Here is a 23,122-nt window from a genome sequence, read left to right as displayed (position 1 = left end):
TTGGCTCATTTTTATTTGTATTGTGGGTATTTGCAATATGACTTAAAAATAAAGCTAAGTGCAAAAAAAAATTGTTATATTTTTTAATGTCAACAGTTCATACAAATACATGTTAATTCATCAAAAACTTCTTATTTAATGTTCAAAATACAATTACCAATGCAGGATGGACTCGTAATACCCAACACGGTCATGGAAGCACCAGAAGGTCTCGTGAGGTCCAAACGAAGGACAAAGCAGTTTGGTGAGCAGCATCTGGAAAACGGGTGGAGGCAGAGTCTGCTGCACCACCTTGCAGCAGCTGCTGAGGCTTACCACACACGGCGATGGCGTTGGTCAGGCGGTCCGCGCCTTTCTCGTGGTCTCCTGAGGAGCACAAGGACGCGAGGTGAAGACACATGTCCTCAATGGGCTTCTTACAGTGGTGATGTCTCACAGAAAGTCACTCATTTTCAGTAAGTTCCTATGAATGTCAATGTCAATGTCAGTTTTATTTATATAGCACTTTTAAAGTCCAATGGCCAGTCAAAGTGCTTTACAGGATAAAAACAATCAGCAGCAATAAAACAATACAAGAAAAGGTAAAACAACAAACTAGAAAAAAACAGTAAAAGAGTAAAAGGAAAACAAATAAAAGATCGAATGCAGGTGACTTAACCTGGCAAAAGGCCAATGTGTCTTAAGGCGAGTTTTAAAAGTGAAAGCCGTCTACATGCTTTTGTTAGAATAAACTTCTTTTTTAACCCTTGGTGTTCAGGTCTGTCGGACATGTTTTTATTTTTTATTAAAACTAAATTCAGATTTTTTGGCTTTGGCTGATTTTGTTGATTAAAACCCTCAAAATGCTGCAGGTCCAATAGACCCACAACACCAGCTGAGTAACAAAGAATGAACAACATACACGGTTTAACATCTCACTATTAATTATAGAGTGTTCATGTTTAAATAATAGGGATTCTGTAAAGGAAAACACCTACATGATAATGATAATATTAATACTATTTGGCGACTTTTTATTTCATCACTTCAGGTTTCATAAAACTTAACTCACTGAATATTTGAGTAAAACTCAGTCAGTTGTCTCCTCATCTCGTACTGCTCACTAATCAGTGGTGAGTGGATTGACAGGTGATAACAGGAAGTGTTACAGCAGGATGGTGCTCACCTTGGCCATGCCTGCCCTCTCATTGGCTGCCTTCTGCTTTCTCCGCCCACAAACACCACAAACTGTCACAGTCCACATTCATTATCACCACTTTACTCACTAAAACCAAGAGGTAGTTGAAGCACACGAGTCCTTAAAAACAACACACCGTGTTTTCTGTCTGCTTTTAACTTTTGGCTTTTAAGTTTAAGAGTTAAAGTTACCTCGGTGTGATTGGTTCTAACAGCTGACTTCTCTCTTTTCTCTCTGTAAGCTGTTCATGCAGAGAAGTAATTAATCAGTTTAATTACATTAAATAGCTACTTATTATGGAAGCCCATTTACGCCAGTAAAAAAAAGATCATGAGATCTAAATGAATAATAACGAGATATAAAAGTTAAAATGATGAGATAAAAAGTAATAATATAGATGGATGGATGGATGGATAGTTTTCATCTATTTCATTTTATTTAAATAGTCATATTTTTAAAACATAAAACAAAATTTAAAAAAACAATTAAATTCAATCAGTTAATAAATATGAATACCGTGCTGTGAAACAAGCCTGATTCAATTAGTTAAAATGACACGGAAAATTGCCTGTCTCAATTTGCAGGGAAGGGAGTTCCACAGTTTAGGGGCCCTGATCGCAAAGGCCCGGTCACCTTTAGTGACCAATCGAAAGCTTGGGACAGTTAATAAGGCCCTGCCTGAAGATCTCAGGCAGCACTCAGGGTCATACGGGCTCAAGAGTTCACTGATGTAGGCAGGAGAAAGATTGTTCAGAGCCTTAAAAACAAGCAATCAAATCTTAAAATGATTCTAAAGCTCACAGGTAGCCAGTGCAGAGCAGCGAGGACTGGTGTGATGTGGTTGCTTCTCTTTGTAAGGGTCTCTGAATGCTCCGCCGGCTAATGCCAGAATAGAGTGCGTTGCAATAGTTCAGTCTGGAGAAGATAAGTGCGTGGATGACTCTTTCTAGGTCTGCAAGTGAGAGGAAAGATCTAATTTTCCTTAACTGTCTCAGTTAGGCGAAGCAGATCTGCACAACTCTGGTAACCCGAGCATCAAAGGACAGTGCAGAGTCAAAAGGAATGCCCAGGTTGCGTGCTTCATGCCGGACAAATGTTGATAACGTGCCCAGTCCTGAGCACAGATCAGCAACACAGCTCGTGTTTGGGGAGGCAGGTGTAATAATAACAACTTCGCATTTTGAGTCGTTTAACTCCAAAAAATGTTTGGACATCCTATTCCTAATGTCAGCAAGGCAGGACATGATGCAGGAGGTGGTAGAGGTATCAGGCTTAATAGGGATGTAAAGTTGTGTATCATCTGCGCAACAATGAAACTCGATATGGTAAATAGAAGAGGACCCAATATAGACCCCTGAGGAACACCACAGAACAGAGAAGCAAATGAGGAGGAGGCATGATATTTAGTTGTCTTTGTTAATTATCTCAGGTACTGAGACAGATGCATTTAATGCTTGTGTTTATTTCATTTGATATTTATTTATCTGAAACCAGTTGAATACATCATGTCTGTTTATGTCATGGAAGAGGGAACATTTGTTGTTCATTGAGGAATAAATAATGACAGTTTAAGAATAGAGATGTTTGGTTCATTCGTTCTGCTGTATTTGTCTCACTTCAACATAAATCCAACAGTTACGCCGAAGAGATCAAAGGGCCAAAATTCAATTCAATTCATTTTATTTTGTATAGCCCAAAATCGCAAATTACAAATTTGCCTCAGAGGGCTTTACAGTCTGTATACATACGACATCCTCTGTCCCGAAACCCACCATCGGCACAGGAAAAACTCCCCAAAAAATGAAAAAACCTTTCCAAGAGGGAAAAAAAGGGAAGAAACCTTAGGGAGAACGTCAGAGGAGAAAAACCTCTCCCGGGATGGACAGACTACAATGGATGCCATGTGTGCAGAATGAACAATGTATAATACATGCAATTCCTATGACAGAAATTATTCAAATAATTGTGAGTAGTAAGTAAGTAAGAATTTAGTAGAAAAAAGGAATGTTTGGACAGGTTGTCTCTAGTGACAAAGAGACACCTCTTACTTGAAATACAACATTAGTATCCTCTTTAGTTGTACATTTGATTAATTTCTTCTATCATCACCAAAGTCAAAACAGGGTTTAGGAAGGTCTTTAGCCAATTGCTGATTAAATGAAAACATGTTGAAAGTATTATTTCTACCATCTCTAATTCTTTGGACAAGACACATCACACAATCTGTTGTCTTCTCGCCCCGCCAGCGTTTACACAACTGCATCATACAAGACAATAAATCACAACCAGTGACGTCAGCAACTAACGGGCTGAAATGCACCGTAAATCACATTTCATTCATACTCAAAAAGAAGCAGAGGTATTATTATGTAGATGAAAGAGAAAAACATAGCAAGTGCTGACGATGTCTTCTTGTAACATCAGGCATTTGAGTTCATCTTGAAGAACAGTGGCAAATGATTGACAGCACTGTCCAGCAGTGCACCAACATCTGGGTGAAGCACATTCCATCTCTGCAACTTCCTGTTCCTGAGCGCTTTATTGGTACCAAAGTGTGGTGTCAGTGTCAGTGAGTCCACCTCTTGTTGGTTCTGCTCTGCAGCTACTGATGCATCGGCCTCGCTGGCCGAGTTACCCGGGAGACTCTTCCTCAAAATAAGAATCGAATGTTTAACAATGGGTTTCTCTTGGAAATAAAATGGTTCTAAATCTGTGGGAACTCTGTGTGAAGCTGGCCTAAAATCTGTCTTTGAGGAGGAACTAAAACGAAGCCAATCAGTGATAATTTAAGACTAACTATTTATAAAATGGTAACTAATATTACGACAATAAAACAGTCATTTTATGGAACACAGCATTTAACCAACATTAGATCTTCTCATCAAGTAAATAAAAATAACAAGATGTATAGAAAAAGGGTTGCAAATTAACCCTGAAGATCACATTAAAGAAACAGTATTAAATACATCTGTAATAACCTAGATAAATAACATAGACAGTTAAATATAATTAAATCTATGGTTTAAATACAGGTCTTCTGCCACCTTGTGGTAAAGATGTGTGATGATGTTTACTCTGCGTCTCCTTGTAACTGTCTCTGCTCTGTTCACTGAAGCAACAACACAATATAATGGAAATGTATCACCGTCAACAGCAACGAATGTGGGAACACAAACCACTTTGAGAAAACTATACTATTAACTGTATTATTACCTACATTGGAATATGCACAGACCTCATAAACGTCTTCAGGGTTTTAACAGTTTAATTTCAGCCCCACCAAGTGTGTCCTGCAGCTTTACTGCATTTCATGACATCGTTTTACCTTTGTAATGCAGTGTTTCCCTCCCATTATTCAGGGGGCCACACAGGTGAGCACGCTCCCAGCAGCTGTCAGAGAGCCCTTGTCGGAAAATCAAAATGTTGGTGTTGCCCCCCGAATTGAGATTAATCACTATAATTGAATTATATGCATTGGTTGAACTTGTACCTAATGTATTTCCTAAGAACACCGAGGTGTGTATAGGAGGGACAACTGGGACTCATGTGACTGACTCCTCCAGCAGTCAGGATGAAAAAGAGGGAGGAAAAAAAACAGCTGATGACGCTCCAGTAGGAGGCGGAGCTACATGGAGGGGCGGGGCTTCTACGTCACTCTCCAGAAATGAAAGTTCGTTGGTCAGAGAGGCAGACGCGCTGCAGTGAAGACAAGTCTCCGTGTTTCTCTGAGAGAAAAGTCAAAGTGACGTCATCAGGTGTTCCTCAGCAACACAGCAGAGTCTCTTCAGAACACTGGTGAGTACAGCTGGTCACATTTACACCTTCAACAAGCAGGAAGAACACACAACTTGTACTTTACTCAGGCAGGAAGTTCCTCTCTGTTCACTTCCTACTTGATAGAATGTTAACAATAAAACCACGTGTGTTTATCCACAGTCCCACGATACAGTAACTCAGTCTAACAGCTTCAAACTGTCCAGGACTTCAGTCACTTGGAGCTGAATCTCTGTGCTTTAAACATTAGTCTAATACTAAAAATTGCACTTTCTTGTTTGTTGTTCTCCTGAGTTTGTACCCTATGGTTGAATGCACTTATTGTACGTCGCTTTGGATAAAAGCGTCCGCTAAATGACATGTCATGTAATGTAATGTAATGTAAAACTAATATGTTGTCATGCAAGGATGCTGGGAAATGAATGTAGGCATGCAGGAGGGGATCAATTTAAGTAAATGAATCCCTGTAGGAGGCACAGTAGCTCTGAGAAAGGCATTTCTCTACATGCCCAGCATGCCACCCACAGTAGTCTCTCTCTGTTTCCTGATCCCTTCCTCTGTTTCCTTTTGGTGGATCAAGTTAAACGTGTTCCACAGTGAACCTGCTGGAGGCTTTTAGTGTGAGTCATCTAAATGAGACGCTACGTGTTTGTCACCAAGTAAGCAGAGCGTTGTTAGCGTGCTGCTCTTTATTCACAGCATGTGGACACATTCTGGACTGGTTTCAAAATAAAACTATTCATAAAAACTATTTTAAATAAAACGTTTTTCTTCTCTTCCACAACATGTGTAGACATGGCTTCTGCAAACTATGGTCCATCTGAAGATCAGTTCCTGTGCTCCATCTGTCTGGATGTGTTCACTGATCCAGTCTCCACACCATGTGGACACAACTTCTGCATAAACTGCATCAATGAACACTGGAACACCAGCGACCAGAACCTGTGTCCAATGTGTAAGAAGGACTTCATCACCAGACCTGATCTGAGAGTCAACACCATGTTCTCTGAGATGGTTGTTCAGTTCAGACAGTCTGCTCAGCAGAAAGCCAGCAGCAGCAGCTCAGAGCAACAAGAGTCCAAACCAGGAGAAGTTCCCTGTGACGTCTGCACTGGAAGCAAAGTGAAGGCCCTCAAGTCCTGCCTGATGTGTCTGGTCTCCTACTGTGAGACTCACCTGGAGCCTCATCTGACTATGTCAGGTCTGAAGAGACATCAGCTGATGGACCCTGTGGAGAACCTGGAAGGCCGGATGTGTACGAAGCACAATAAACCTCTGGAGCTGTTCTGTAAGAGCGACCAGACGTGTGTCTGCATGCTCTGCAGTGTTTTAGACCACAAGAACCATGATGTTGTTCCTCTGAAAGAAGAATGTGAAGAAAAGAAGGTCGAGCTGAAGAAGACAGAGGGTGAAATCCAGCAGATGATCCAGAAGAGAAGACTGAAGATTCAGGAGATCAAACACTCGGTCAACCTCAGTGAGGAAGATGCAGGCAGAGAGAAAGCAGAAGGTGTTCAGGTCTTCACTGATCTGATGGAGTCAGTTGAAAGAGGCTTGAAGGAGCTCCTCAAAACCATAGAAGAGAAGCAGAAAACCACAAAGAATCAGGCTGAAGCTTTCATCAGAGAGCTGGAAGAGGAAATCTCTGAGTTTATGAAGAGGAGCGCTGAGGTGGAGCAGCTCTCTCTCTCTGAAGACCACCTCCATCTTCTCCAGTCCTCAAACATCCATCAGCCACCACCCACTAAGGACTGGACAGAGGTCAGTGTTTGTCCTTCATATGAGGGGACTGTGGTGAGAGCTGTGTCTCAGCTGGAGGAGACACTCAGTAAGAAGATGAAGAAGTGGTTTGCTGAGCTGAAGATGGTCCAGAAGTTTGCAGTGGATCTGACTCTTGATCCTGAAACAGCTCATCCTCTACTCATCCTGTCTGACGATGGGAAACAAGTGAAACTTGGTGATGTGGAGAAGAATCTCCCAAACAACCCAGAGAGATTTTATTATTGGCTCTGTGTTTTAACAAAGCAGAGTTTCTCTTCAGGCAGATTCTACTTTGAGGTTCAGGTTGAAGGAAAGACTCAGTGGGATTTAGGAGTGATCAGAGAGTCAGTCAACAGGGAGAGATTCATCTCACTGAGTCCTCAGAATGGTTACTGGATCACACGTTTGATAAGTGGAAATAAATACAAAGCTCTTGATGATCCTCCAGTTGTTCTCTCTGTGAAGTCTGGTCCTCAAAAGGTGGGGGTGTTTGTGGACTATGAGGAGGGTGTGGTCTCCTTTTATGACGTAGAAGCTGCATTTCTCATCTACTCCTTCACTGGCTGCTCCTTCACTGAGAAGCTCTTCCCGTTCTTTAATCCTGGTGTTTATTACGATGGTAGAAACTCTGCTCCTCTGATCATCTCTCCTGTCGGAGTAAATTAATCATTCTCTTCTTTCATGTGATGATTTTATTCATTAAAGGGAATAAATGTACATATTTTATATAAATACTGTATGTTTTCCTCTTTATTTCTGTATCATGACGCCTTATGGAGAATATCTATTTCAACCTTTTCAATCCAGACTGTTTTATTTTCACTAAATATCCAAAGCTGAAGGTTGACTTTGAGTAAAAGAGACAAATTATATCAGATGTGAAGCCTCTGAAAACATGTTGTTGAATATTTAATATGTTCATATTTTCACAGAATACCGTTTGTGTTATTGTTATACTGCATAAAAGTGAATTAATAATATAGATGCAAATGTTCTTTTGGTGTAAAAAGTAGTTTGAATAATTAAAAGCCACTTTGGGCTTTTTTTGGTGAATATTTGTAATATGATTTACAAACAAAAATAAAAAAGGAACGTACATTGGTTGTTGAACAAGTTTCTTTTGCCTTATAAATAACTTGCGAATTGATCACTGAACAGAATTTATTGGTTTACACATGAGTTATATTACATTGGATTAGATTATATATATATATATATATATATATATATATATATATATATATATATATATATATATATAAAATAATCTCCAACAGTTCATACAAGTACATGTTAATTCATTGACAACTTCTTGTTTACTGTTCAAAATACAATTACCAATGCGGGATAGACTCTTATAGTTTTTTTCAATCGCTAACAAGCGTTTGTCCAAACAGTTGTCACATTTTCAAAACTCTAAACACAATTAGCACAGCATCGGTGTTTTGTGGCCATACCATTCACACATTTCATGTCGTTTTCACACAATATGCAGTCAGTGAACACATGTCCACAATGCTTGCATTTTTCTTAACAGACAAGCCAAACCTCCCAACAAAACGATGGATTGTTTTAGTAGTATTCACAAATGTTAACACACACCATCCCACAATAGCAAAAACAATATTCCAAACCGTAGATACAGTATAAAAACCTCTGCTTCTGCAATGATATCAGTTCAAAAACAATATATCTCAGCTGATAATGAACAAACTATTGAATAATTGACAGCTGATTTATGTTGGGTAAATTGGGCCAGCAACAGCTGATTCCAGTCTGGCTTATTTAAGGAGGACTTTGAGGAGTGATGTTTTTGGAAACAGAAACAGAAAAAGACAAACACTGTAATGTCTGGACGAGGAAGAGGAAGAGCAAGGGGCCCAGGGAGAAGACCAGGTCCAGTGAGAGGTGCAGGTGCAGAAGGAGGCACAGGTGCAGGAAGAGGACCAGTGAGAGGTGCAGGTGAAGAAGGAGATGCAGGTGCAGAAGGAGGTGCAGGTGCAGGAAGAGGACCAGTGAGAGGTGCAGTAGGAGGTGCAGTGAGAGGAAGAGTAAGAGGTGCAGGTCCAGTGAGAGATGTAGAAGGAGGTGCAGGAAGAGGAGCAGGTGCAGGAAGAGGAGTTCTTTTCTGCATGGAGGTGGAAGGTTTATGACCATCAGCCACGTGACCAGATGTCCCTCCTTGAAGCCATGGATGCTGGCTGCAGGGACATCACAGTTCAAGATGGCCAAGGGTGGATCCGACATGCCAAGCGGTTTGATCCCAGGTGCATCGCCTTAGATGATGTCAGATGTGATGTTGACGAAAACATGTGGCCGAACCCTGAAGATCGCAGGGATTAGATGCATACATTGTTTGCCATTTTTAGTTCCCCCCTTTTCATCTGGGCTTTTGGCTGTTTTTTTTTTTTTTTCAGAATGCTCGTGTGTTTCATGGATATTTTGTTAAAATAAAATAAACCTTTTCTGTTCTATTATACTGTTTCTACTGTACCTTCTTTGGTAAACAGTTAAGAAAAAATAACTGATTTGCTTTTTACTGGAATGCGTTTGAATGTGAACATTACCGTACATGTGCACATACAGTTCCAAACCAATAAATTTAGTGTAAATGGTGGATTGCATGTTACCTGAAACCTAAAAGTCTATGCAATTTTTATAATGTCAACAATAGCCAGAATTTTGAAACCTGGTGTACTTCGTTTGACTGCATGTACCTTGTCAAGTGAAAACAAATGTTATTCTTTGACAGAATAATTTCATTTTGAATCAGATTTCCAGTGTTTTGGTAAAGTTAGTGTGTGCAGAGAAAGATGTGTTCTGTTTTGAAATTAAGAGTTAGTATATATTTAACAAAATGTGTTTTTGAGAAGAAAATTATCAATTTGGCCAATTGTGCCTTGTAGGTGTGAGTCTGTGTTAAGAGTTTAGAAAAAATTTCTGAAGTATGGGTAAGTGCTTGTTAGCGATTGAAAAAAACTGTAATACCCAACACGGGTTACACGTTAATATATTTTGGTTTTACTGAAACGTGGCTATCGAATGGGGAATATTTCATCTTAAACGAAGCGACTCCTCCATGTTAATCCTCACATTCCTTGAGAAACGGGTCATGGGGGTGAAGTGGCAGCTATTTATGACTCCTGCCTTTTAATAAACCTTAAACCTAAACTGGATTATAAGTCCTTTGAAAGCCTGGTTCTCAGTCCCTCGCAGCCAACCTGGAAAACAATCCAGCCGGTTTGTAATAATTCTGAATTTTTATCTGAATTTTCACAGTTCTTAACCAGTTTGGTCCTTAAAACGGACAAGGTAATCATTGTATACTTAATTTCTCTCATTGTTAGATTCAATCGGTTTCTGTCGGAGTGTTAATGAACCAACTCATTGTTTTAACCACAACCTCGACTTGGTTCTTGGGATTGGGACAGAACATTTAACAATCTTTCCTAAAGAACCCTCTCTTGTTGAATCCATTGTCTGATAATCCTTCTGCTCTAAGTTCAGTGTCCTGCCTCAAGATATCAGAAGACTCCTGTGAGAACTTCAGTCCGTCCCAGATCGATCATCTGGTCGATGCTGCTACAGGCTCTTTGAGAGTGCCGCTGTAGTAGCTGCATCAGTAGGAGGACGAGGACGCTTATTTCTGCTGCTTTTGCGGAGTGGAAAACTAATTCCAAATCCTCAAAAAGAAACTAACTTTATTACAGTTTTCACAAACACATATAGAAGACCTTCTCCGTCGCTGTGTGGTCGTTATGACGACAAGCTTCGTCTAATGTCATCCAATAAATATGAGTTATGAGATGATGGGTGTCTCTGTACTGGTCATCCTTCAGAAGTTCATCACCTTCACAGCAATAAGTGTGACATCGATGTCATGAATAAGTGTTCTTACTTTAGCTAGTGTGTGAGGGGAAGAAGAAGAAAGTGGTGCAGTAACAGAAGGAATCACTAAAACAGAGAATCTCCACCCCCCCAGTCTGTACGACCAAAAGGTGCAGAGTTCAACAACTTATGTTCATTATATTACAGCCTCGTTGCGATTGGCTGCTCGGCCATCAGAAGCTCCGCCCACTTCATCCACGCCCAGCCGGTTCATTACCTTCCTCTCGGGCTCCATCTGGTGACCGAACCTGGAATCCCTGACTCTCCTGACCAGAGCCGAACCTCATCAATAACCCTTTCAACCAATAAACCCTTTGGCCTGAAGATTCTTCAAGTAAACATAACATGGGAAATAATATCACACATGAAGTAGATTAACATTAACTGCTTGTCTGATCTTCATGATGACAGACGGCCCGCAGTAGGTACATACTGTACCTATGTATGTCTTTATGCTAAGCTAATCTAGCCAGCCGCGCGATGAGGTGGTCTTCCTATCAGGCCCACCTATTCTATTTTTTTTGCAAAGATCTATATTTATTCTTAATCCTTTAGGTCTTTTCCTAAGTGTTCAGTTATGTCACATTCCGATGTGACATAACTGAATATTAACAGATCAGTGAGGGAATAAAACAAAGATCATTTTTGTTTGTCTCCTCCCAGCAAAGAAACCTGTGGAGGATCCAGCTGAACATCAGAGGGACGAAAGAAGCCCCTCGGTCCTTAATCAGGACGGAGGCGCCAATGTCGCGCCTCAGCTTCAAAATGTTAACGTCGGAGGAGACGTGAACATCAACATTTACCAATTCTATGGTGACAAAGAACATAAGGACATGTAGCTTTGCAATTACTCCATATTTCCGCAGGAAGCCTCATTACCGGCGGTATGAAGAAAAGCACTTCAGGGTGTCCAAGTAGAAATGAGGAGAACGGGTAGTAGACGAGCAACTGGATGCAAGACAGCCGAGTGAGGCAAATATCTTGAGTGACCACATGAACGGTGTTAAACCTTATGATGAAGTGCGATCATTTGTGTTGTGTTGTAATTAAAGTGTACTAGTTATAAGATGAAGACAAACTACCCATACTTTGTTATATTCACTTGATACATACTTTGAATGTATTGGAATGTGAGGGAAAGATAAGACAAAGAGGTTTCACTAATATTTGTTCAATATTATATCTGCACAAAATATATGCTTTTCCTGCTCCTCCTGTCTGCATCTGAATATTCTAACCAGCACTTTGACCAATTGCTGATTAAATAAAAACATGTTGAAAGTATTATTTCCATCATCTCTAATTCTTTGTGCGAGACGCATCACAGAATCTGGCCGACCTTGTTGCCTTCTCGCCCTGCCAGCGTTTACACAAGCGCTTCATACAAGACTAACGGGACGTATTATTGTGTTTATTTTAGAGTCGCGATGAAGCAAAGTCAAGTCTTCATTTCTCGCATTTCCTCTCCCGTTCAATTAGATCTCCGGAGTTCAGGATGAAAGATTAAAATAACTTGATTTAAGCTCCAAGTGTCAGATGATTTAGTCTCGACCTCAAGATAAGATTGACCGCAGTCGGACCTCCATCAAAGAATCCCTGAGGTGCTACAAGAGCTTAAAGAAAAAAACTATTGATCCAAACTTACGTCAGAAAGCGAGACAATGCTGACAATACTTATTAATAAAGAAATGAATTCCTAAAAATCGGGTGAGGTGGAGACCAAAGGCTTACGGGTCCAGACCGGCCGTGTCCACCTTCACCTTGACAAACAGCGCGTCGTCCTTCACGTACTCGGCGTTGTGACGAGGCTCCAGCTCGCCGAGGGGAAGGAAGCAGGAGAAGCCGACGGCCACGTTGCCGGCGGACTCGGCGGCGGGCCGGCCGAAGCTCTTGGACGACGGGTCGGGTCTGAAGCTGAGGCACCGGTGGTTGGCGGCGCCGCTTTGATCCAGGAGGGACAGCGACACGGTCTGCCTGAAGGGCCACGGCAGCAGGGCGTCGAAGTCCCCCGGCATCAGGACCACGTAGAGGGACAGGTGGGTCCCTCTTCCCTCGCCGTCCCCGTTCAGGTAGACCCTGGAGGCCAGCTTGTAGCCGCAGGTCCCGGCATGGAACGGGACGCTGCTTAGGCAGGGCGGCCGACCTCTGACCTCGGCCTCCCTCCTGTTCGTGAAGTCGTCGATCTTCCAGATCAGCCGGCCGTCGAAGGATGCGCCGCCGAGCCCCCGCAGGTGCCGCTCGTTTCCGCCGAGCTGGGCGGCGTGGAGATCCAGGAGACCCGAGTGCTGCTTCAGATCCTCCTCCAAAGTTCCTGGAAGAAGAGCAGCCTTCAGGTTCTGGCCAGACTGTGAACTGCGACACCAACCTTCTGACCACAGGGCGAGCAGGGACATCACATCCACCTTTTTTCAGCGAACTGCCCCTTTAAGAACAGGGGCAGGTCCACTCCAGGTGTCCTTACCCAGGTGTCGCCTGAGGGCCTCGGCTGCAGACACCTCCTGGATCACAGCGTCCACAGACTTCCTGAGCTCCTCCAGCTCCTGCAGACCAGCGCCAAGTCCCCGAGACACCTGCTGGACGTCCAGCCGGACAGTGGACAGGACGTCCTCCTGCCGGCCCAGCGTCCTCTGACAGGACAGACAGACCAGGGTCATTATGGTTTACAAGACTCTTTTTTCAAACAATAAAATAAAATTCCCTGTTGGTTCGTATACTTGTTCATTACCCACAATGCAACTTTTCCTCTGAGAGGAGCGGGTGAGATCGTGGTTTGTTACAGAGGTCTGAGGGATTCACTTTTCACTTTTCGTCCTCAATCAACGTTAACATGAAGACTTTACAAAGCTCCCTCTGGACAAAAGGCTTAAAACTACTTTTAAAAATGCGGGAAATCGTCCCAGGATGTAAGAATCCTGGTACGTGTTCACCTGAGCTGCAGAGACCGTGAGCTCGCGTCCGTCCTTCTGTTGCAGCAGCGGCCTGATTGTCTTCTGCAGGCCGGCGAGCAGCAGACCGTCCGTCTGGACCTCCTGCTGCATCAGCAGCGCCTCCTCCCGGAGAACCTCCACCTGCCCGAGGAGACGAGAAGGAAATCGGAGTTCCCCATCAGAGGTCATCCATGGAGAGATGTTCATGACTCCGCCTACACCGATATCAGTAATAATAATAATAGTAATAATGTAATTTCAGCTGGGTCTGTGAGACGCACCTGTTGCTCCAGGTGTGTGTTGCTCCTAAGGACCAGCAGCATGTGACGATGGACCGCGGCGTCCTCGTGCAGCTTCACTCTCCCTCGAGTATCCTGCAGGACACACGAGATGGTCATCAGTCTCTCTCTCATGCTGCCCTCTGGTCTCTCTTTCTCGCACTCAGGTGAGACTCACCTGCACAGAGCAGCCAAACTTCTTGTATGAACAGTCAACCTGCTCGACCTGCTCTGGACACAACTCCAGCTGGAATACGGAGACGTTTTATTTTAGGTGGAGAAACTCTTCAGATTATTAAAAAGGCAGTGAAGAAGAATTACAGGAGAAGCCCTTCTCCAATGTTTAGATGTTGAGGTTTAGGAAGTGTATGAATGGTCTCACCTTGTGTCTGGGAGCCTTCGGGGAGCAGCTCTCTGGACAGTCCACCTGCAAACAGGAGCTCTGCACACGATCCTACAGGAAGATGTATTTCAGCTTTAAAGATTCTTCTATATTAAAGAACTGTGCTCCAACAACAATTCTACATTGGGTTTCAGGGTGGAAATCCTCTGGTTTCTTTACACCAAACACGCATGAAGGGGAAGAACATCATGTTTGTCACTCTCTCCATGATTAGAGCCGTCACACGCGACCCCACCTGGATGAAGGTGAGCCTCTGCGGTGGCTGGCGGTGTGGGCGGGGCTCCCCGCGATGAGGACAGGTGTCGGCCAGGTGCTCCTGCAGAGGACATAGTTGTTGATTTTTTAATAGAAAGCGTTGCACATCTTCAGGTGACCAGCGGTGTGCGTTCTTAAGTGTGGATCAGGTGGATCGCTTTGTTTTCATAAATTGATTAGCATTTAATATGATGGTCACCGAAAAACGGCGATTGGTCTTAGAGGGCCAATGGGTGACGTCTATGATAACCAAGTTGTCAGATTGTTTGTGCGTAGGTTCTACCTGCAGGCGGCGTAACGTGACCACAGAGGCGCATGCTGGGAAGTTGACGCAGTACACTTCTAAACCGGAGATTTCCCGTTTGCAGCAGTTGTCCTGGAAAACCTGCGGGCGGAAAGCTCTCGGTTACCGTTGGAGTCGGACGCATTGCATGGGCGAAGGTGGATGCGGCACGGCGCGGCCGCCCAGCTGACCCCGGCAGGTGTGATCGCGGCTCCGTCCACGGGACACACCGGGCTGGTGAACTCCGCCGGTGAACTCTCCCTGAAACACAAACGCAGACTGGGGAGGTTTTTGTCACGCGCGTTCTGCACGTTTCCCATTCATTTAGGTGCCGCCGGTGTCGCGCGCGTCTCACCGCAGCGCGCGCAGGCAGAGGAAGCAGAAGATGTGTCCGCACGAGTTCTGCTGGGGGTTGAGCACCACTCCCCCGCAGACGGGACAGACAAACTCCTCCCTCAGCGGAGACACGAACTTCAGCGAGTGCTGGACGGAGGTCAGCGCCGACTCCCAGGAGCTCATCGCGGACTCCGCGCACCTCCTGGCGACGTCCCCGGGCGGCGGGCCGGACTCCGGGCGCGGCGTCGCCATGCGTGCGCAGGCCCGGGCTGAGGAGATCACACGGGTGATGCTAAAGACAACGTTTTAAAAAAAATGTATTTTAAACATGTAAATCAATCCAGATCTTCTGCACGCTTTGTTTTTAGATTTACATTTTAAAATAAAACAACGTGTGGCACACTTCGACCCGCGGAGGTTCCTTACCCGGATCGGCTGCTTTACTTTCACTTTCCCTCAGAGACGGAACATCTCGCTCCGGTTTGGCGGGTTTTCATACCTCGGTCCGAGAGGTCCCCCCCCCCCCCCTGGTCCTCCCTCCTCCGGATCGATATTAACGATCAGTATCGATTATCTGCAGACCGAACAGCAGCAGAAGCGGAAGAGGAAATTATGCCAGCAGGAAGTGAGTGTCAACAACCTGCTGATTTCATTCTGGCCCATTTAAGAATAATAAACACCGTAAATATTATGGATTCATGAACTATTGTTGGAATGTGTTGATCGCTTTGTTTGGTAAATGTGAAGCTTATTTAATTTTACTTTATATAAAGCTTTTTAAGTTAATACATCATGTAGATATTTGGCATCTGCAAAGAAACCTAAGCTTTAAATAACTACCACAGTAAAAAAGTAGAATATCATCCCTGGAGATGGGGTGGAGGAGAAGTACAAATCAGCAGTACAAGTAGCTAACGGTAAAAACACAAATCTGATAAGTTGTTTAGTGACGGCAGAAAGCTGCTAACAATAACAGACCGATCGAATCTTCATTCACTGTGAAGAGAATATTCTTTTCTGCAAAAGATATATCAATTTTTTTTTAATTGTTAAAACAGTCTGGGATGTGTTTCGGCAAACAGAAGTTACAAATGTAGTTTTTAATGAGACATTTTTAACAGCAATATTTTACAAGTAGCACTGAAACTCAAAAGGACTCTATTTATGTCTCCAGTTATATTTAACGCTGTGATGCCCGTTTGCCCAAAAAGCATTAAGAGCACTTTCACAATTACTTTTTTTTTTCACACAAAGTCCAAACTGATAGCACCAGGAAGAAGAATAAATAACAAAAAGACAGACAACACATCTGAAGCTCACTGCCCAGATGACATTAAACATTTAAGTGTAAAACATTCAAAATAAATCCTCAACACGAAGGAAAGAAACATCAGCTACTGTGAGGAAGTTAAATCCAACAACAGAACAATTAGAAGAGCAGTGAGGAGCATTTTCTCATGTGGCTGACAGACATTTTTCATTTCAAGGACTTTTAAGGGTTTTCAAAAAGGCTTCATATCAAACGTTTGTCACGGAGTTAATGAGTTACTGACAGCCGATTGGAGGGACCGCAGGTTACAAACCATTCAAATAGACCCCGAACTGCACTCGTCTAACGCTACTGAGGCGCTCAGCTCGACCTCCATCTGTCCGTCGGAGAGGCGCTCCTTCACTGGGCGTTTCTTCATCACCATGACAACACAGTGTAGGTTATTCTAACGCACTCACACACACACACACACACACACACACACACACACACACACACACACACACACACACACACACACACACACACACACACACACACACACCGTCCTGCTGCCAATAGATCACCAAACTGGGATTAATCCACCGCTGAAGATAGTTCCCAATTAAAGCATTTCATCCTGCTTGTTTGTCTAAACGGTTTTAGGGTGACGCACAGTCGGTCAGACACAACGTTGGTTTGAGTGTAAACATGGGATTGTTTGACAATAAGAAATATACAGAGCTTTTAGCATCAGCCTCGAGTTAATCCTAATTTGTATCTAAGCTTTAAGGTTGTATGTAGTGAAGCAAAGCCCTTCGTAAAGATGTGTGATCACGTTAGTGACCTCTAGGCTGCAGTGTTCAGACAACATTGCTTAAAGTGTAAAGTCAGTTCTACGGGTGACGCTAGAAGAAAGATCGGCGGGACACAAACATCCAGAGGGATTCATCCTCTGGGGAGCCAGTCGTCGGTGGATTATTTGTTCGAAACAATCAACAAAAGAGGGTTGAGGAACGCAAGAGTCAGCAGAGACTCCGCATGAACCTAGAGAACTCATGAGCAAAACTCATAAAAGATGATTACGAAATGAATGAAATGTAAATGTTGACTTTCTTAATGTAAGAAGATACGCTGATTCAAGTTGAATTTAAAACCTAATTGAAAGTTATATAAGACTATTACCTCATTTCAATTAGATTAATTTAGAAAATACTGCAACATCCAGCTTTTAGTTTCTACTATGCTGCTGAGGAGGACTGATAAGTCACGTTGAAATGTACAGGTACCGCTGTCGCGTGCCTTTGTTTATGGCAGTTAATGCAGAAATGTCCGAGTGAGGCATAACGATGAAGAGGAAAGGCAGGGACCCAGGATTGAACCCTGTGGGACGCCACATGTCTGCTGACCGACAAAGCTCAGCTTTAATAATCTGCACGCTTTCAGTGACAAATTCACAAAGACTGATCGACTTGTAGTCGAAGCTCTTTAGCGGAGAGAAGATTTGAAACCTCTTCGCTCCGATTTTCCCACGGGACCTGAACGCAGCGGCAGATTGAACATTTTCTTTCTCGTGTCTCTTCGGCAGAACCTCTGTCCGACGCTCGTCAGTGCAGCGAGGAAGACGAGGAGGCCTCTGGTTGGTGGACGGCCGCGCCGGGGGGCTGCTGGGCGGAGCTCGGACCTGACCCGCCGGGGTTGCCGCCGAGGGACATGGGGGCGGGAGGGCGTGGGTTGAGGCGTGGGGGCATGGGGTTGGAGGGGCGAATGAGTGGCGGGGGCTGCTGCAGGGTGGGGCGGGGCTGCAGGAAGCGGGCCTGCTGCTGGAGGGGCGGAGGCTGGCGGTGCAGGGAGGGCGTTGCCGGGAGGGAGGGCCGCAGGAGGGGAGGGGGCTGGTGGAGGGAGGAGGTGCCGGACGTCGCTGCGACCTGAGCAGAGGAGGAAGACGAGGCAGCGGGAGACGCCCCTGAGGAGGTCACCTGACCCTGCAGTAACAAGAGGGGGGCGGGGCATAATTAGGCCACGTCTGCATCATTCACAGGTCCTCAAGTTGCCATTTAAAGCAGTGATTTCCAACCTAAGCCTCCAAAAGGGGCGTAAGATTACTTCTTTCTCTATTGTTGGAGAGTTTTAACACTTCACGTCTCTAGGAAGCTATTTAAATTAGACCTTCAAAGAACAGGGCATCTCTGTCCTTATATAATATATAACGCATCACATCTGGGAAAAGGTCTCCGCGTTACTGAGGCTGATAACCTGAAGCCTTTACTGTCTCACCTCTTCGTCCTCTTCGTCGGTGCTCTTCCCCGACGGAGTGGCGGAGCTCGTCTTCCCCTCCTCCCCGGAGGTCACGCCGTCCCCGTTGGGAGCTCGCGTTCCCTGCTCAGCCTCCCACTCCTGCAGCACCTCGTCCAGGTTGAACCGCCGCCGGTAGTTCACAAAGAAGTTCTTCACCTGGCCCACCGTCTTGTTGCCGATGACGTCAGCGATGGCCTGGAAGTCTTTCCCGTATTTCCTCACGCCTGAAGAACATCACAGAGGGTTTGCAACGATGTAATCAAATTCTTAAAACTACCAGTTTTTGCCACCAAAAAAGATTGGTAGATTTCTGCTAATTTTGTGTTTTGAACCACGAACAACTTCGCTCACATACATGTATTCATCTGATCCAATGCTAACACAGAAACATGAATAACAGCAGCTTTAACAAACAGTATGTCTACTTTAAGTGCTAATCCTCTCCTCATGTTGTTCAAGGCCGTCTTGCTGAAGATAAAGACCCAAAAACATCTGATTCACTGTGACTTTAAAACTAAAAACAGGAACAGAAGTTCTTCATCGTGTCGGATTTCAGCTCCTTTTCTAACCCGTTACTTTACCACCTGGGAAGAAGCTCACCTTGAACCGCCAGCAGCTGCTCGTCTGTGGTCCAGCGGGCGTTGACCTTCTGGTTACACTGCAACAGCAACGACTGACGGTTAACGGTTTGACGGGAAGAGGAAGGCGCGACAACCTGTGTTGTTCTCTGGTGGTGATTACAATACAAAGACGGTGGAAAGCAATAACCGCGAGGGTCACCGGTGACGCACCTCCGTCAGTTTGAACTCCTCAATCCCACAATCCAACATGTGCTTCAGCCCGCTGTTCATCTGCTTGGCGTTCTGCACCTGAACAAACGACAGCCAAACACAAAAAAAGTCACCAGTTACGCCTTAAACGTCGAGCGGTGGTCAAAAGCTGGTTAAAAAAAAAGGGCATGGATTTCTTCTCTCAGGTGCGTGGGTGGAGCGGGAGGACGAGCGCGGCGGCTCCTACCTGTCTCTTGAGCGACACCAGCTCCATGTCCAGCTGACGGAGGAGCGTGTTGGCGGCGGAGGAGCTGCAGGAGACGGCCACCACGTCCTCCTGGGTGAGGTACATGCCTTTCGGGGGGCGGCAGCGGGAGCGCTGGTGGTGCCGGTGCTGCAGGGTGTGGTGCTCCCGGCGACCCAACGCCACCTTCGAGTTGGGCACCACCGGCTCCACCTGGTTCTGGAGGGAAGAAGGCAAACTGGGTTTGAACTGGAACCGACAAAAAGAAACAAACATGGAACAGGCCGTTGTTAGTTTCGGGGTTGCATTTGTGAAAAAGTTCAAATATATATAAATAAAAAAATCTAAATCTAAAAATGAACATTTAAACTGTTTTATAAACAAACAATAACCGGCTCCAGCTTCTCAATGTCTTTTTATATATGAAATATATACAGATTTATTAGGCACACCAGATTGAACCAACAGTCTTCTGTCCAACGCTCCTGTAATAAATCCTCCTTCAGGTTGTAATGTTCTGTTTGTGTTGATTCAACTCCATGATGATTTTAAAGGATGTGGTTTATTATGCTGTCGAACTGTGTTAGATATGTTGACTATGTTGGAGAGAGGTGATTCTGCCAAAGCTCACTGAGAGAAATGGAGTGGACCCATTAACAGAATCATATAGATAAAGTAGCTAATTAAAAAAGAATAATAATCATAATAAAATAAAAGAAACGTTGCAGACCTGCCACAGGACAGATTTTGAGGATTATCTTTGAATCGGTTACTCAATTTATTAAACAAAAACATTTTCAAATTGATCTATAAAACCCGTAAAAGACTTTCAATCTGCTGTCGTCGTGGTAACAGCAGGTCGGGTGAGTCCACATACCTCTTTCTTGGTTAGCTTGCTGGGGTCATAGTCGCTGTCTTGGGCTTCGATCGGAGGAGCCTCCTCCATCTCCTCATCACTACGGCAACAAGAACACAAAGCCGAGTCGGTCCACGTCATTTTGACGACAACAACACAGTCGGCCATGACAGAAATGGCTTACGGTGAAACTCCTGAAACTTCAGGCGTGTCCACTAACTCTCTAACTTCCTGCAGAAACGTTCTCCTTACTGCACTTTGGCATCAACACTCCTCCTGGCGGAAGGTTTGGGACGGGGGGTTTGGGACGGAGGCCCTGCGACGCACCTGTCGTCCTGCGTGCTCCTGCTGGCCAGTTTACGGGCCTGCCGGTCCATCAGGCTGGTTCTGGAGCGGGTCTTCTTCCAGGAGTAGTAGTACTTCACCAGACTGGAGATGGATTTGTCCGGTAACTGAAGGAAGAACGTGATCAAAAATTCAACATTTACCGCTCTTGAAGTCGCTTAAAAAACATCATCTGACAAGTGATGTGTAGCTACAGACGTCAGATCAGTGAATAGTGTCTAGTTACATTGTTCTGTGTGACGTTGTGGCCGTAATGGCGCATGCATGGTGGTAAACAAACAAACAGACGGGCATTTACCATCTGCTGGATGCGGTGGAAGCTCTTGCCGTGGAAGCTGAAGGCCTGTTCAAACAGCACCTTGTCCTCCACCGTCCACTCGTCTGGAAACGGGGTGAAGTTCGGCAGGTCGGCCAGAGACTTCTCGATGTTGTGTTTGTGCCAGAAAAGCATGCCGAGGGCCTGCACACACAAACGCACACAAACGTACTGTATTTTTCTGTGATGAGACTAAGGGGGGGGGCTAAAACAGAAAGATGAGAGTAACTCACCTGCTCCACGTTGTATCCATGTTTCTCTTTGGCCAAAGCGATGTATTCGTCCACTGTGGAGGACACACACATTTAGGTGTGTGTGTGTTTGTGTGCAGGTGTGTGTGTGTGTGTGTGTGTGTGTGTGTGAGTTGACTTACGCCTGGAGTCGACGATGGTGTGATACGGAGACCAAACCAGCATCCCTCCGCTGTCTTTATCTGTGTACTTAGTGGAGCCTGAACAAACACATCATTTCTCAGTTTTAGCTTCTAAACCGCGACATTGACAAAGTTCATCAAAGTTCAGAGTACTGTTGAAATATGTTCTGTGCCTCCAAGGATCGGTCCGAGGTTCTGTTGCATTGTGAGAGACTTATTTTGAGCCATAATAGAGAATCAAAGTCTGGACATTTCAATTTCATAACTAATTTTAAAAGGCATTGATAAGTTTGTCCTAAATGCTTTGTACGCATTACAGGCTATTCTTAAATAAAAAAAGGTAACCTGATGCTGTTTAATTGTTTTAAAAATAAAATTGTTTGTTGTTCTAAAATAAAAAATGGAAATAAAATTGAATTTAGACAATAAAATATAGGACATAAGACTATTAATTTATTTAAAATGTATTTATTGTTTAAATAAGTTATAATTATTATTAACAGTTTTATCTTTATTATTTTGCCGGCCATATTTTCTCCCACTGCAAAGAATATACATTAAATGAATTACTACAGTGGAGAGAAACTGAGGGAGATGAATGTAAACAAACTCACTCCATCAGGCTTCATTAACAAAAATTCCCGAATGTCACAAGTTGTCAGTGAGAAGGAGAGATAGCCTCGGTCCATGTTTCTCTCCGCAGCTCATTTCAAGGGGGCAAAGCCGCCAAAATGAACTGGCACACCGTTTAAATTGTTCCGCTTCGGTCACTGTGTTCTCGCTGTGTTGGTAACGTTAGTTCACGATAGACTACATGTACCGAGGCTACCCTCGTCCGTCACTCAGGTAGAAACCAGTAGAAAAAAACTCACCGGGCTCGAACTCGGGAATATTGGCCTGATAATCCGCTCCGACCCGCATACCCACATCTGGGAAAAACATCAGCATGAAAAACAACACAAGTTCGATTCCAAAAAAGAATCGCGCCCGTTAAAAACGCGCACATATACGCGAGCGACAAGACGCTGTTCGAGGCTATACTCACCGTGTTCGTCGTCGCTGCCGCTTTCGTCAGAAAAATGTCCGTTAGAAGCGTTGGACGGACTCTTCGTGCCGTTGGATCGACCTTTCCCTAAATACTCCGAGCCTTTATCCATCATTCCCGGCATTTTAGCGCTCGAATTCGCCGTTTTTTCCGCCGCGGTGTCGGAATATAAAATGTCACCAGGAGCTGGAGTTTTTTTTTTCCGCTGCTGTTCGCTCGCTCGCCGCCGCTCCGTCCGCGTCGCTGTCGCGCTCCTCTCTTTGCTCCCGCCGCTTTGTTTACAATCGCTTCGGGCCATAAGGCCTCGTAGATCTCAACAGCAGAGTCTCCTCTGGACATTAGACAGTGTTAATATGCGAAATCAACCGCTGGGGAGGTTTTTCTCTTACCAGTTAAAGCGATTACCGAGTGGGGTCTAACCACCGCGGCGGAAGGCTTTTTACGCACCCTCTGGCGGCGGTGCGACTCCAGCTACTGCGGCTTCTGTAGCAGCGGATCCCTCCGCCAACAGCAAACTAATACACAAACGATAATTAAAATAGCT

General features: G+C 44.5%; 3 protein-coding genes and 2 long non-coding RNA genes across 11 annotated transcripts; 3 read left to right on the top strand and 2 right to left on the bottom strand.

Annotated features, from left to right (window-relative positions):
* The first annotated feature begins 4,776 nt into the window (after nt 1-4,776).
* LOC120825298 (E3 ubiquitin-protein ligase TRIM21-like) lies at nt 4,777-7,810 on the top strand. 2 transcript variants are annotated; one of them, XM_040186858.2, is made up of 2 exons: nt 4,777-4,972; nt 5,745-7,810. In XM_040186858.2, exon 2 carries the CDS (start codon nt 5,747-5,749, stop codon nt 7,376-7,378), a length of 1,632 nt encoding a protein of 543 aa, XP_040042792.2. In that variant the 5' UTR covers nt 4,777-4,972; nt 5,745-5,746; the 3' UTR covers nt 7,379-7,810. The 2 variants fall into 2 exon arrangements, with proteins under 2 accessions (XP_040042792.2, XP_077935736.1); XM_078079610.1 differs by having other exon boundaries at nt 4,836-4,972; nt 5,778-7,810.
* A 45-nt stretch (nt 7,811-7,855) lies between these two features.
* On the top strand, nt 7,856-9,652 carry LOC144383066 (uncharacterized). The gene is made up of 2 exons (XR_013450518.1): nt 7,856-8,626; nt 8,675-9,652. It is a non-coding gene; the product is annotated as an uncharacterized LOC144383066 (long non-coding RNA).
* Nucleotides 9,653-11,115: 1,463 nt separating this feature from the next.
* On the bottom strand, nt 11,116-15,675 carry traf5 (Tnf receptor-associated factor 5). 5 transcript variants are annotated; one of them, XM_078079612.1, is made up of 11 exons: nt 15,509-15,675; nt 15,102-15,374; nt 14,938-15,007; nt 14,747-14,848; nt 14,444-14,524; nt 14,188-14,259; nt 13,984-14,052; nt 13,809-13,901; nt 13,528-13,668; nt 13,062-13,227; nt 11,116-12,911 (listed from the first exon to the last, which is right to left on the bottom strand). In XM_078079612.1, exons 2-11 carry the CDS (start codon nt 15,332-15,334, stop codon nt 12,328-12,330), a joined length of 1,611 nt encoding a protein of 536 aa, XP_077935738.1. In that variant the 5' UTR covers nt 15,335-15,374; nt 15,509-15,675; the 3' UTR covers nt 11,116-12,327. The 5 variants fall into 5 exon arrangements, with proteins under 5 accessions (XP_077935738.1, XP_040042806.2, XP_077935739.1 ...); XM_040186872.2 differs by having other exon boundaries at nt 14,938-15,025; nt 15,509-15,651; XM_078079613.1 differs by having other exon boundaries at nt 13,984-14,031; nt 14,938-15,025; nt 15,509-15,651.
* LOC144383065 (uncharacterized) lies at nt 15,577-18,113 on the top strand. The gene is made up of 2 exons (XR_013450517.1): nt 15,577-15,707; nt 17,920-18,113. It is a non-coding gene; the product is annotated as an uncharacterized LOC144383065 (long non-coding RNA).
* rcor3 (REST corepressor 3) lies at nt 16,108-23,085 on the bottom strand. Of its 2 annotated transcripts, none has more exons than XM_040186857.2 (12): nt 22,579-23,085; nt 22,406-22,462; nt 21,534-21,611; nt 21,394-21,446; nt 21,143-21,304; nt 20,827-20,951; nt 20,521-20,599; nt 19,647-19,862; nt 19,421-19,498; nt 19,230-19,287; nt 18,609-18,853; nt 16,108-18,316 (listed from the first exon to the last, which is right to left on the bottom strand). In XM_040186857.2, exons 1-12 carry the CDS (start codon nt 22,874-22,876, stop codon nt 17,939-17,941), a joined length of 1,827 nt encoding a protein of 608 aa, XP_040042791.2. In that variant the 5' UTR covers nt 22,877-23,085; the 3' UTR covers nt 16,108-17,938. The 2 variants fall into 2 exon arrangements, with proteins under 2 accessions (XP_040042791.2, XP_077935732.1); XM_078079606.1 differs by having other exon boundaries at nt 20,752-20,951; nt 22,579-23,047.
* Nucleotides 23,086-23,122: the final 37 nt, after the last annotated feature.

This window comes from Gasterosteus aculeatus, chromosome 9 (assembly GCF_964276395.1).
Source record: "Gasterosteus aculeatus chromosome 9, fGasAcu3.hap1.1, whole genome shotgun sequence".
Classification (NCBI taxonomy): Eukaryota; Metazoa; Chordata; class Actinopteri; order Perciformes; family Gasterosteidae; genus Gasterosteus; species Gasterosteus aculeatus.
This window is presented reverse-complemented; position numbering and strand designations above follow the sequence as displayed.